Below are 13,689 nucleotides of genomic sequence, written 5' to 3'. Positions count from 1 at the left end.
GCTATTCAAACAAACAAAAAAAAAAGGCATGAAAAAGAATGATAAATAATCACAAAATGTCTTAACAATAGACCACAAGTGCCAAAGTCAAGAGTAATTTTATCCGGCTCTCCAGATCATTTTATTTTATTGTTATTAATGGCCCAATGTTACTGTATCTTGCGCTCATTTCTAACTTATATAATTTTGACAAAATATATTTTTATGGAGAGTAAAATATTGAAAGTTATTTAAGGTTTAACTTGATTTATTCAGTAATAATATTCCTGCCTTCTTATATTCATAATTATGTTAAAAAGTTACAATTTTAAAGTTTTAAAAATTGTAATTTTGCAAGCTTTTTGGACAGTTTTGGAATTTACTAATATTTTTTAGGCTATTTTGGAGTTTAGCTAATATTTCAGCTACATGCTAGCTATTTTGGATAATTTAGGCTTTTTGGTGTTTTTTTTTTTTTGGATATTTTAAAATGTAAATTTTTCAGCAACTTGCTCGCTGTTTTAGCTAATCTAAGTTTTTTTGTCTGTTTATTTAGGCTAATTTGGCATTAAGCTAATATTTTAGCTGGCTATCAGCTTCAGCGTGGTCAGCTATTAGATTCAGCATTTCAGCTGTCACCTTCATCTTTTCAGCTATTAGCTTCAGTTTTTTCAGCTATTACCTTCAGCGTTTTCAGCTATCAGCTTTAGCGTTTTTAGCTATCAATTTCAGCATCTTGAGCTATCAGCACTAGCATCTTCAGTGGTCAAATTCAGCTTACATAATCACACTAGCATTATCGTAGGTAATGCTATATATGTAGTTCAATATTATGTTAAAAAGTTACGGTTTTAAATTTTTAAAAATATATTTTTAGAGTGTTTATCTTGTTCGGCCCACGACCAAGGGGTTGTATTGGATTTTGGCCCCTGTGCGATTGAGTTTGACACCCCTGCTATTGACATATACTATAAGACACAGTCCTCGTACTCAAAACAGCATAAATGAAACTTCACGTACAACTTTGACAAAAAATGTATTCGTTCAACTCAACAATGTCCAGAAAATGACTGACTAAAATGAAAGTGAGTTTTGTTGAGTTAGCCTATTGGTCAATCCACTTGCTTATCAAAAACAATTCTTGTAATAACGTACAAATTTTAGCTAAAAAAACAAAACAAAATAAAACCTAGTTAAAAATGTATCCTTCTACCTCTCTGACAATTATAGTTAATTAGAAATAATGAAAAAAAAAACCTTGGTGTCCAACTCTATCTTTAGAAAAGTGAAGTCCACCAATACAATATCTAGGCCAGTGCAAATAGAGAAAAAATACAAAACCCAAATGACATTTCAGTATGAAATTATTTCTTTACAAGTGTCAAAATCTTGCATTTTTCTGTGTTTGAAACTCTAAAAAAACTGCTTTAAATTTCTTCAAGGATTCTAACCAGTAAAACTGGCCACTGCTGCACCTCTCAGTTTGGGCTCCTCTTCACAAACACACCGAATGCACAGACAATTAAAGGAAAAAAGCCATGAGATGACTAACTCTGACAAAGAAAGCCTTTGTAGTTCATGACAAAGAGAAGATCCTGGAATCTTCTTATCAAAACCACAAGTTATCTTTGCAATGAGTCCAGTTTAAAAAAAATAGTCGATCTTTAACTGGCTTTGAAAGACTGGTGGGGTTTGAATAAAATCTAAAATCACTACTATTTTTTTCTGTCTTAAAGTCTCACTCTGATCCTTTTTTGATCTGTTTTCAAAGCGTTCCCAGCAGTCTTTTAATTATAACTATCCCGTATTTAGCCAAATTTAAAATAAGAAAAGAAAACTGTCATCTAGTACATAGTTTCTGCAATGTGGCAGTAATTCATTAGAAATTTCAAAGTTGTGGGCAGGAATGTTGGAGTGTAGTAAGCCTCCCCTCATTTCCCATCATCCCTTTGTTTTACGCACTCTCCCACTCTTTACAGCCCCTCACAACCCCAATATAACATTACCAGTGCAACAAAAAAGGTGAGCAATGCTGGAGCTATCCAGCCATGCAGTTTAGAGCCAGATACCAGCTGAGACGTGAAAAGAACAAAGACGTACATGGATCTATTTGTCTACAAGTGGATGCCTCAGATGGAGCTTCTAAGTCACTGTTACAGACTTTTCCAACTACATCTGTTCATCTGCAAATGTATTCCAACTGCATTTTTTTTTCAGAAATCACAACAATTTGGATCAAGAAACAATAAAAAATGCAATTTTAGCCTTAATTTTATATATATGTCCTCCATCATCAGAAAAAATGCCACAAGAACATGCTAAAACATCAAAAACACCATTTATATTCTTAATTGTGAAGCTTTACTTTTCTATATCTTTCAGAGCCCTAAACAAATAAAAATAAACTTCTCTTAGGCTTACTTCCTTCTCATTTTCCCTGATTCAAAGACAACAGCTGTTATTAAAGGAGCGAGCAGTGTTTCAGCCACATCTTTATAACCCAGCAACTTGGCAGTCATGGGTTCCTTGACATTTTCCGGCCAAAGTTAGACACTGATTTAGTTTAACAAGAACAAGAAGAGCCCCGTAGGGAGAGAAAGACTTCACAGAACTGCTCTGGAGTAGGGAAAAAAAGCTAGAGGTGAAGCAAATGCCCCAAATCCTAGAACAAGAGCAGCAACTACGAGTGTTTTGCAAATAAAATGGCACGTGCCTAGTTAGTGTTTATATCGAACGTGCTAGTAGTTATGTGTTCTGCTCTCCTTGCCATAAAAAGACAGAATGAGCTTGATAAAATAGGCCCTTGAAAGGGCCTCTTTTATCGCCACATCTCTCTGATAAAACAGAGACACCTCAGAGCTCTAACCCTGGACCACTGCCTCTTTGAATCCTCCAGTTCATTGATGTCTCTTTGATGAAGCCCTCACAGGTGAATCACGCACCTACATGCTGCTTTTTTCTTGAAACCTGCCTTACACCCAGCAGAAATCTCCAAAAAGACTGACATTGATGGTTTATAACCGAGTATCCATCTCAACATCCATCTCAACAACAGACAAAGCAGCACTCAAGGTCTGGACGTTTAAACAAGAATGGATGTGGAGAGTCTCTGTTTACCACACACAGACTAAGAAGAATAGGAAAGGTGAAGAATATCAGGGCAGGATTGGTCTGACCAGCGGGTCAGTCCAAGCTTTTCAACCGCTGCCACACACAAAGGCCACCATCAGACAACAATGGCAGGCTTCAGACAGCAAGCAAATCAAATGGTCTGCACATAAAAGATTTATTGCATCACGCCACAAAAGCCTACCCTCAAAGGACAACTTGAGGCTCTTCCATCCAAGAAAGTTACACTTTCTTTCTCTTTGGAGGAGTCAGAGAAAACACCTCCTTGCACTATTCAGTGTTACTCCTAAATGATTTGTTTGAGCTGAGATGAGACACAAGAACCACAATCAAAGCTGAACTGTCTCCAGAACTCAAAAAGTACGACTCGGCGCAATTCCAATTTGAAGCTTTTATTGCCATCCTTGGGAAAGTGAATGTGGCTGATAAAGGGTGTTGTGGCGGGAAAGTCAGACAGACGGCGGTTAGAGGCAGCATAGTTAAGCAGTCTGTTACCTGGGGCGGCGTGGGGCTCATCCGTACTCGAGACGTTCTTTCTACCCTGTCGATACACCAGGTGGGGCTTGTTGTGCGCCTCTTCATACTCATCTCCGTCGGGGGTTAAAAGAGGCTCCATGAAGTATTCACCATGCTGAGTTGTAAATGTTCCGATCTGAAGAAGACAATATAAACGTCAGTGATGGTGTGTGTTCAGACAGTTTGAGTGTAGGAGTTTCATTTAAAGACATTATTTTAGACATTTTCCTTTTGGCTTTAGGCGTCCGTTTGCACATTATTAACACACTTTTGAACAAGAGTACAGTTCTGACAGATGCAGATGGAAAGAACAAATCTCTGACAGGTCACTGTCACTCAGCCTTAGGTTATGTGAGCAGGGGTAGAGCTATGGGGGGTCAAGGGGGACAGCTGCCCCGCCAGCCAAAAGCTTTTCCCCTCCAATTTTTGACTCAATATAAGTTTCATTATTGACTAAGATTAAGCAGCACATTCTCATTCCCAAGTCGTCACATACTGACGTCTGGTTAAGGACCCCTCCCCGTCACTTTTTGACGTTTTGGGTGTCCCCAACTCGTTATTTTTGACATGCCGGGTGTTCTCATTAAATCCAAGAGAATCTGGCTACAGAGAAAAAAATATGGCGCCTGGAAATTGATAGCCGAAAGTCCCTTCCCCTACCAGAGCCGGCCACAACAAAAATATGGCTTTAAGCTTTATACCTTTTTCCCTTTTTTTCTCTCTTTTATCAACTCTTTTTGCCGTTTTTTTTTCTCTGTGAGAAAAAACTGCATTTCGTGGCTCCGATCAGCTGATTCACGGAGAAAAACACAGTTACAGTTTATTCTCATTCAAAGGCATAAAAGCTGATAGTTCTGAAAAGGTTTTAAAGTATCATTTTGAAAGGGTTTTCTAAAGTTTAGGAAATTTCTGCTTACGCAAACAGTGAAGTTACCATTTCCGCTTCCGGCTATAGATTGATTCTCAAGGTGTCTTGTGTGTGACCAGAGGCCCCTCATTAAATCAGGGGTCCGGGCGTTTTGTCAGACGCGTCCGGTGCTGGTACCATAACCCTGACCCTGTACCAACCTGGTCCGCAAACCGATATTACATCTGGTAGCGCATGTGTGGTACCAGGCGCGCTGTTCCGGTACAGGTTTGCTGTACCGGTTCTGGTCCGTGTCTGGTACTGCATGCGCCCATTACCAGGTTAACGTTAGGGTACCGATGCTGTACGCGTCCCAGTACCGGTTTGCGGTTGGGGAGCCCTAAATTTAATTGGAGCAGCTTTTGATTACACATTTAGACACATTTGTTTAGAAATACAATGTAGTAGTTCACTTTCGGCTTATCCCTTTCGGGGTCGCCACAGCGTAACAGCACCCACTGTTTCGCATCAGTGATTTGGCAGAGTTTTTACACCGGATGCCCTTCCTGACGCAACCCTGTACTTGAGGAGCACAGGGACCCAGTTAGGCAGCAGCGTCAAGGGTCTTGCCTAAGGACCCAATCTGGGGATCAGTGGACAACCCTGGAATCGAACCCAGGGCTCCTGAGTGCCAGCCCTTCACCTAGCCCACTGAGCCACCCAGCCGCTGTTTAGAAATACAATAATAATCTATATAAATGTTTTGAAGATTTTCATATTAATCTGATACAGTTCACATACTGCAAAATGTATTAGTGAAATTATAACGAGATTGTTAACACCATCCCGTGACATTTATTCTCAAACAGAGAAGCTCCAACAATTGTTCTGCTCTCCAGGAGAACATTTCATTTTAGCCACTAGGTGGCGTTTGCGTTATAGTATGACACCTTCATGCCTGTAAGTATATAAAAATTTTAGTTTAGTCAGCAATGTATGTTTAGGAGGTCGACCAAGTGTTAGCGTTAGGCGTTTTATAGGAAATCCCATTATATGTTAGCATCAAGCTAGCGGACTTTAGCTTTATGCGTGAGATCAATCTCTACTTTTATGGATCAATTATTGATCTTTTAAACTTAGATTGGTTCAGATTGAGTGGTCGATTTTATCAACCCAGCCCTAAAATAAACACAATAAAAATAATAAAACTGTTATGAATAAGTACTTTTGATCCTTTTATTCGTAATGCCCTTACACTCTGTTGTTCTTATTTGCCACTCTTCCCTAAAGGTTGTAGCTCTGCCTCGGCTTGGAAGTGACTATGATGTTGTCGTTTTTTTTTTTTTGTGAGAAAAACTATTTAGCTTTAAAAAATATATTGTTCTGTCTTTTTAAAGCAATATTTATGCCTAACAGCTAAAAGAGGAGAAATGTACAGGAAAGAAGTCCATTAAATATTAAAATAATTGCATAACATTACTTGATTTCCAGTAAAAAGTCATATTCATAATTCCTTTTTATCCATCTTTCTTTAAAAAAAAAACAACTTAATTTCATTTAAGTACATTTTTTCCAATCTCTACAATGACAGGTGTGATATCATCATAAATGCACAGAGCTGTTGACAAAGGAATGCTAATATTGATCTGGAAGCTCAAACTCTCCCAAAGCTCCTTAGCTCACTCAGCCATGAGGTACACTGGTGTTTACATGGTAATTTTATGCGCACACTTAAGCGGGAAATTGGACACTGGAATGTTATCATTGAGACAGCTTTACCTCATAACTGTTCTTCCCAAATGATGGAAACTTGACAGCGGAAAGGTAAAAATGAGATATGGAAAACGAGTACAATCTGCAATGACAGATTTGTCGACTAGACTGGAATACACATGTTCTGATGAAAATGTTAAAACACATGCAACTTGCTTGCTTGAGCTGTAGTGTAATTGCTAGCCTGTGAAAACAATGTGCAGCATCACTACCACCTTTGGAATACTTGGAGCCTCAAAGTTGCATATTTTCCATTGCCACTAATGGCGTCCTGCGAAGAAAGTCATTGATAATGAGAGGCCAGCTTAGATGAAGGAACGTCTGTTGGATTTTTCTGGTTTCTTGTTATTTATTTATTTATTTTTTTTTTTGCAGAATCCAGGTGCAAAAACAATTGTGTGGAACTCAAAGCATGTAACCAAACACAAATATATGAGCAACATTCACTAATAAGTGCAGTTAAATAAGACATTCACTGGTCTTCCTCTGCATTTTTCCAAGAATTAGCCAAACTGAAAGTGTTAGAAATCATGAAATGCATCAAAGTGTGTCTATTGACACGAGAATAGCATAAAAAAATCTTTCAATTGACTTTGAATGTTAAACATCACAGAGAAGCTTGTTACGCTCATCACTTAAGAATGCAATCCCTGCTTTAAGTCTTTATGTGCCCTACAATTAAGCATGGAACTACCAAAGCTTTTTCTACAAGAGCATAATGAATGACTTGCACGTTGGAACAACTGGTAGATGTTTACCTGCATCTTGTAAATCACTATCTATGGTGAGTCAGCTTTAATTGGATGATTATGGCTGAGAGGCTCTAGTGTGGTGTTAACAGAAGTTTGTTTGTTCAGTGCAGGGGGCAGAGTTTGAGGGGCTTCCATGCTTAAGTCCAGCACCACATGTAGCAGAGGTTTGACGTATTCGGACTGCACACATTTCGTTTGCTTAAAGTGAACTAGAGTTTGTTTCTCTCGATAATCTGGAACTAATTTGGGGTTTATTCTTACTGGGAAAGTCCGTTAATTTGGACCGAGTGCACATAATTTGATTCGGATCGAGTCCTGAAGTTTGTGTTTGGTCTGTATTCAGACTGGCATCTACTGGAGATCAAAGTTTGTAAACAAAACCACGTGACTAAAGAGCTCTTCAGTCATTGGCCAGGGACTACAAGTTGGGTCAAAACAACAAGAGAAAGATACAGATCTTTAAAATCCTTGTCGGGATAGTTAACTTGGTAAAACTTAATGTTTTGATTACCAGTTTTGAACGTCAGGAACAACTATTTTTACTTGTTACTCGACAGAGGCATGCTGCAAGACAGTTACTGGCACAAAGATGTACTGTTTGTGCCGTAACTCAGAAGATGCTAGCAACTAGGCAACATTGGGTATGAAGGTACGCTAAGTGTTTATTACACACAGATTGTTGGGAACGCAGTCAGAATTAATGTGTATCATGTTAAAAGTGTTTTTTATGAGCCTGCACCCAATCAAATTTCAATGAGTTGTCCCATCGGTAGATCAAGCTACAAACTAGCTTTTGGGATGACGCGTAACGAGACACAAAAAGGCATGTAAGAAGCATTTTCAGCTGTGTTAAAATAACTGTTCTAACAAGTAAACGGTTGGACCGATTATTTCCTCGTTGATAACACAACAATCCTTTAAATGTGTCCACATCTCACCAATTGCTTCATTCCTAGTCTGTTTACACCTCATGACTACCAACTATGGTGGCCGTTTTGGTCCAGTTATTCCACTCAGAGGACTAATTGTATTCAGATGGAGGAATCTCATAGCGAGCTGAAGTTCAGTCCATCTGGAAACAAACCGAGACCACCTCCAACAATGGGTTCGAGAGCGGTTCCTGGTTCCAAACTAGAGTGCACTTACATGTGTTCAGACTGAAAATTTGTTGCAGATTATCGGGGGAAACGAAGTCTGGTTCACTTTAAGTGAACCAAATGTGTTCAGTCTGAATACATCCTCAATGTACCCAAATGGACCCTAGTCCAGGACCAGGAACCGCTTTCAGACCCATCTTTCAATGTGGTCTTGGTTTGATTCCAATCGGACTGAGCTCTGAGTTTCTTCAATCTGAATAGGATCCGTGCTTGGAGCGGAACAACTGCATTAAAACGTCAACCATAGCTGGGCATTACGGGATGTAAGCAGAGTAGGAAAACAAGGAGCAACGATGAGACACAGCAACTCATTGAAATGTAATCGGATGAATTTAGGCTCATGAAAACAACTTTTAACATGATACACATTGCTTCTCACAATGTTTTCCTGACAACCTACATGTCATAACCACTTATTAGCGTTCTTAGCTGCCGTCTTCTCGTAAACCACTTTGCAGCTTGCCTCTGTCGTACTAAAGTAGCAGTAAAAAGTGTTAAAGACGTTCAAAACTGATCAGAGAAATATAAAGTTTGAATAAGTGAACTATCTCGACGTTGAGTTCAAAGCATAGGACTTCCATTATTCTTTCTCTTGCTGCTTTCCCCTGCCCTTGTAATTCCTGCCCAATGACTGAAGAGATTTTTGGTCACATGGTTTTATTTAAACTCTTTGGTTTGAAACAGAAATGTCTAGTTGAAGGCAGTCTGAATACAGACCAAATGCAAGGTTCGGTACTTGATCTGGACTTTCCCAGTCTGAATACACCCTGAAACTTCAAGGATGCTGTTCAGTTGTGAGTGCTGAATTGGAAGTCTTCAATAAATTCAGATTACATTCTATAAAACACTCTGTGGGTGCTAATTCATTCAAAAGTGGGGCTCAGCCACTTATAAACTCTAAGGTTAAAGACAATGTAGCAGTTGTTTTAGTGTCCTTATCTTAAAGGTGCATACAAGAGAGTTTCTAGGGCGAGATGACCCAACACAGTTCTATTAGAAGCGAGCCAAGTCCAGTAAGAACTACCATTCCCGCTGTGTGGGAAAACCTAAAGTTCCCCCGTCGGCCTTTAACAGCAGTTGTCTCCTCTTCAGAGAATTCTCCTGCTATCTGCTCGTCACAGCTCACTTTGAAAAGGCCAAAAGCTCCCCCGGCCCTGCACCCCTCCCTGCTGCATCAACTGCCCCCCTGGGGATGGCTCTGAGTAACTCTGGACCAAAAAGGAACCTGCTTTTCTCTTTTTTTTTCTGCGAATGACCCCTTTGTTTTTGGCCACAGTTCCTCCTTAATGACCTCAGTCCATTATGACCATTGAGCCCCAGTAATCAGACGCATTTATGACCAAACAGCCCGCGATGCTCTAGCCATTGTCCTGTCAATCTCTGAGAAGGATAAGCAACAAGAAACTGAGCAAGTTTGGATAAATGGGCCAAACATCAAAGTGGGACAAAAAGGAGGGAACATTTAAAACTTATTAGCTTGATTGCTGAGTGTTCCATGCCTTAAAGTGATGTTTAAACCAGAATAAAGACATTTATTTTTCAATCTTCAGACATTGACCTTTGCACTGATGTTTCAGCCACTATAGATCAGAGTCCTACAAAGGGAGAAGGCATCTCCTTTAGTTTGGGAAACCGCATTGTCCAATGCATTGATCGTGTCACCAGTAGGGGGGTTGAATGATGATAGGAAGCCTTCCAAGGCTACGGTCACTTTGGCCATGCTGCTGTGGCCAGCAAACAACCCACCACCCCCCCAAACACACACACAGAATCCGGCCTGGCGCGACTGAGGTCAACCCCCTGCTCCTAAACCAGTCACCTCATGTGACCCATGAAGTCATCCCCTTTAGCAGTTAGCAGATTCCCTCCCACAGGAGCAGGGGCATCAGGAGATGTAGATTGCTATAGGGATGTAACGATTAATCGATAAATCGATTTATATTGCGATACAACACGATCCATCTGTCTGAGGCAAGTTATTAATCGAATCGATCTATATCATTATAAGATTGTTTCAAAATGAAACCAATTGATATTAATCTTGGAAAATATCATTTGAATTGAGGAGAACGTAAAAACGTGTGGGGGGCAAAAAAATTATGTCAATGGATTTGCCATTACTTGTATGTTTAATTATCTTGCATTGAATACAAGGAATCTAGAAAACTTCACCTGAACTATTTAATACCTGGTATTTATATCTGAGTCACAGTGGTTGAAGCTTTGGCTAAAGATCGATTATCAGTGAATTAGATCGTTTTAAATGAACCGGTTTTAACTATGTAACATCAACCACAAATCGTGATTTTATTGAATCATGAAAATGAGATGTTGCATCTCAAGGGGCATTCCAATAACAATAAACTAACCCATAAATTCATAATAACTCTACACCCCGTAGTCGGCAATAAGGGGCAGAACAGGCGCTTTAGACTAAGTGGTTTTGGGATGTTAGTTGTGGGTTTATTGTGTGAATGCTTAGTCATTCTCCTGCGTCTTTCTGTAGGTTTTTTTGGCACGTAAAAACTCACACTTTCAGCAATTTAAAAAATCTTGGAATCAAAACATTCAGCTTCTTGTTCTTTTGTTATTCATAAACTTTATAATTTTTTAAATATTGAGCAAAATATGCCCCATAGAAAATGAACAAGAAATTCGCTCAAATCTTTTAAACATTTTGAAACTTGTGAGCTTCTGCATATACTTTCAGCTCTAGACACCATTCAAACTTTAAAATCTGCAGCAACTATAGTTTTTTAGGGTTATTTGGAGTGTAGCTTTTATTTTATCGACATGCTAGCTGTTTTTGACAAATTTAGACATTTTTCCAGTTCTTTAGGCTAATTTGAAGGTTAGCTAATATTTTTGAATTATGCTAGCTGTTTTGGCTAAATTAGAAATATATATATATATATTTTTAGAATAATTTGGAGTGTGGCTAATGTTTTAGCATTATGCTAACTGTTTTGAAAAATGCTGTCATGTTTCCAGTTCTTTTTTTTTTTTCTAATTTGTAGTTTTTCTACAATTTTAGCAATACGCTAAAATAATGACAAAATTAGATATTTTTTTTCCATTTTTTTAGGATAATTTGGAGTTCTGCTAATATTTTGCCATTATGCTAGCTTATTAGGCCGATTTAGACATGTTTCCATTTTTTAGGATAATTTAGAGTTTTGCATATATTTTAACAACATGTTAGACGTTTTGGCACAACATTTTTTCTGTTGTTTCTTTTTGTTTGTTTTTTGATAATTTGGAGCTTAGCTAACATTTCAGCGTCATGCTAGCTGTTTTTTTTTTGGCAAAATTAGACTTTTCTCTCGTTTTTTAAGAAAATTTTGAGTCAATTCAACATTTTAGCATTATGCTAGCTGTTTTGGCCAATTTAGACATCTTTTTAGGCTGATTTAGAGTTTAGCTAATAGTTTAACAATATGCTAGCTGTTTTGGAAAAATTATAAATTATTCAATTAAGTAAGTAAACTGTGGCACCAATGACTATGATTCTCATTTTATTTATCTTTTGGAAACAGGACACACGAATTAACATTCCACCAAAGTTTCCAGTGTTTTGCTCAAGAACACTTGAGCATCACTGAGCTGCAGGTCAGCATTTGGATCCACCATCTACTCACCAAGCCGGAGCACAGGCTGAACACGGCGGGATGCTCGCGCTTGGCGTTGACGTGCCCGCGGAAGAAGCAGTGGCGCATGTCGTGGGCGCGCGGCTCCGTGCCGTTGTCCCGCTCGCCTCCCAAGTGCTTGACCGCGTACGAGGGGGCGATGAAGCTGGAGTCCGCCGTGAGGTTCAGGTGGAAGAGCTCCCCGAACGCGTCCACCCGGTAGTGGAGCCGCGCGCCCGACAGCTCGTCGTCCGCGCTCCTGCGCCTCCTCCTGAAGTGCAGCGCGTGCGGGAAGGACTCTCCGAAGTCATTCACGCGCAGCGGAGTGGTGATTTCATACGATGACAGCTGCTTAATGAAGCGCTCTGCGGGAGAAGGAGTCGCTCCGGTGAGCGCGGATGCGGAGCTGCAAAGCTGCGCGTCACTCTCGGGGGATTTGGCGCAAAAACTCACCTTGTTTGGGGTGCAATCGCTGCTGCAGAGCGCCTCGGACGAGCGGTGACAGATGACACGTTAGCCCAAGCAGCCAGATTGCAAACTGCATGATTTCCTCCGCAAAGAGAGCCCGGCTGTGGCTCTCCACAGCAGTGAGCGCCGTCTCCGCTCCACCACCACCCTCCTCACCCTCCTCTCCCTCTGCCCCCGCTTGTCAGCGGCGGGTCGTGGGGTCCGCTCTCTGCAGCGCAAGTCCCGCAAAGTGCACTGGACTCATCGCACCGCCACGCATGCAACGCGTCCCCTTTCTGACACGTTCATCCTCACTGCACGCGCACACATACACCCCCACGGGACGCACAGTGATGGGGGGAGCCCTGATGTGAACTGTATGCAGCCTACAGGGACGGATCGCTGTCAAGTAGTACGCTTTCCATTAGCCATCCCTCCCCACAACACTGTGGAGTTCACCCACAGCTCCGAACCGCTGCAGAGCCACGCCCCCTCAAACTCTACAGCCAATCAGAGCGCAGCATTCATTCAAGGGCTGAGAGGAGTTCCAAACCATCTTCAGGACGTCCCCCATCAGACCCATTCAAAGTTGCAATTTGCTAGATTTTCAATTTAACCAAATAAAAAATGTAACAAAAATTCTATTATTAAATAAAAATAGATGACATTTTTTTAACATGTTCTTGTGGCATTTTATTCATCCATGAAGAAATTTAGATGTAAAATTATGTGTATTTTTTTTTTACTCAAATCATTGTGAATCAGGAGCAGACGAAGAAATGTCAAAAAGCTTGTAGCTGTGACGTATGACATACAACAGCAAGCCACACGCTCTCTGACGCTCCATTCCGAAGCATCCACTTGTAGTCGAATAGATTCAGGTCTGAATTTTCCTCTTTCGAGCTGGCATCTGGCTCACCACTGTGTGTAAGCTGGATAGCTCTGATTTTGCTCGCCATTTTTGTTGCACTTCTTTGGGTTGTATAGGAAAGTTAGCTAGTAAGAAAGAATGTAAGCAAGGGGATCATGGGATATCAGCGGAGGCTTACTTTCACACCAACGGTCCCGGCCAAAACTCAAGAGACAAATTGCGTACACTTGGTCCACACTGGATGTGGAAGCGCCACTAAGCGCCATGGAGTGGAGTGTGCGCGGTATCCACTCTCCTGCAATTCACACAAGACGCACATTTTTCTGTGACGTCGACTTCTGCTAGAGCTTTTTTTTTCTTATTTTTGCCATCATGGGTGAGTTAATAACCTAAAAATATGACCCCATCTTTCTGCTAAGAAGCAAATAGTTGTTGAGACACACAGAGAGAAGTGTATGTGTGTGTCTGTCTGTCTGTGTATCTGTTTTTTTTGTGTGTGTTGTGATTTTTATCTTTACAATCGGTTAAGATACAAAAATATGATTGCATTTGTAAATTGCAAAGTTTTATTGTGAAAAATTAATTATATTTT

The 13,689-nt window shown here is 40.3% G+C and overlaps 1 protein-coding gene across 1 annotated transcript in view; it reads right to left on the bottom strand.

Moving 5' to 3' along the window:
• Window positions 1-13,101, bottom strand: part of LOC112152219 (A disintegrin and metalloproteinase with thrombospondin motifs 20) — a gene marked incomplete in the record, with an annotated part of 105,264 nt that extends 92,163 nt beyond the window's left edge. Inside the window, 3 exon segments of the mRNA XM_024281660.2 lie at window positions 3,604-3,760; window positions 11,792-12,144; window positions 12,233-13,101. Coding sequence (XP_024137428.1) covers window positions 3,604-3,760; window positions 11,792-12,144; window positions 12,233-12,323 — 601 coding nt within the window.
• Window positions 13,102-13,689: the final 588 nt, after the last annotated feature.

This window comes from Oryzias melastigma, linkage group LG6, assembly GCF_002922805.2.
Source record: "Oryzias melastigma strain HK-1 linkage group LG6, ASM292280v2, whole genome shotgun sequence".
Taxonomy (NCBI): domain Eukaryota; kingdom Metazoa; phylum Chordata; class Actinopteri; order Beloniformes; family Adrianichthyidae; genus Oryzias; species Oryzias melastigma.
The sequence above is the reverse complement of the archived record's forward strand: the minus strand, read 5'-3'. Positions and strand labels throughout refer to the sequence as shown.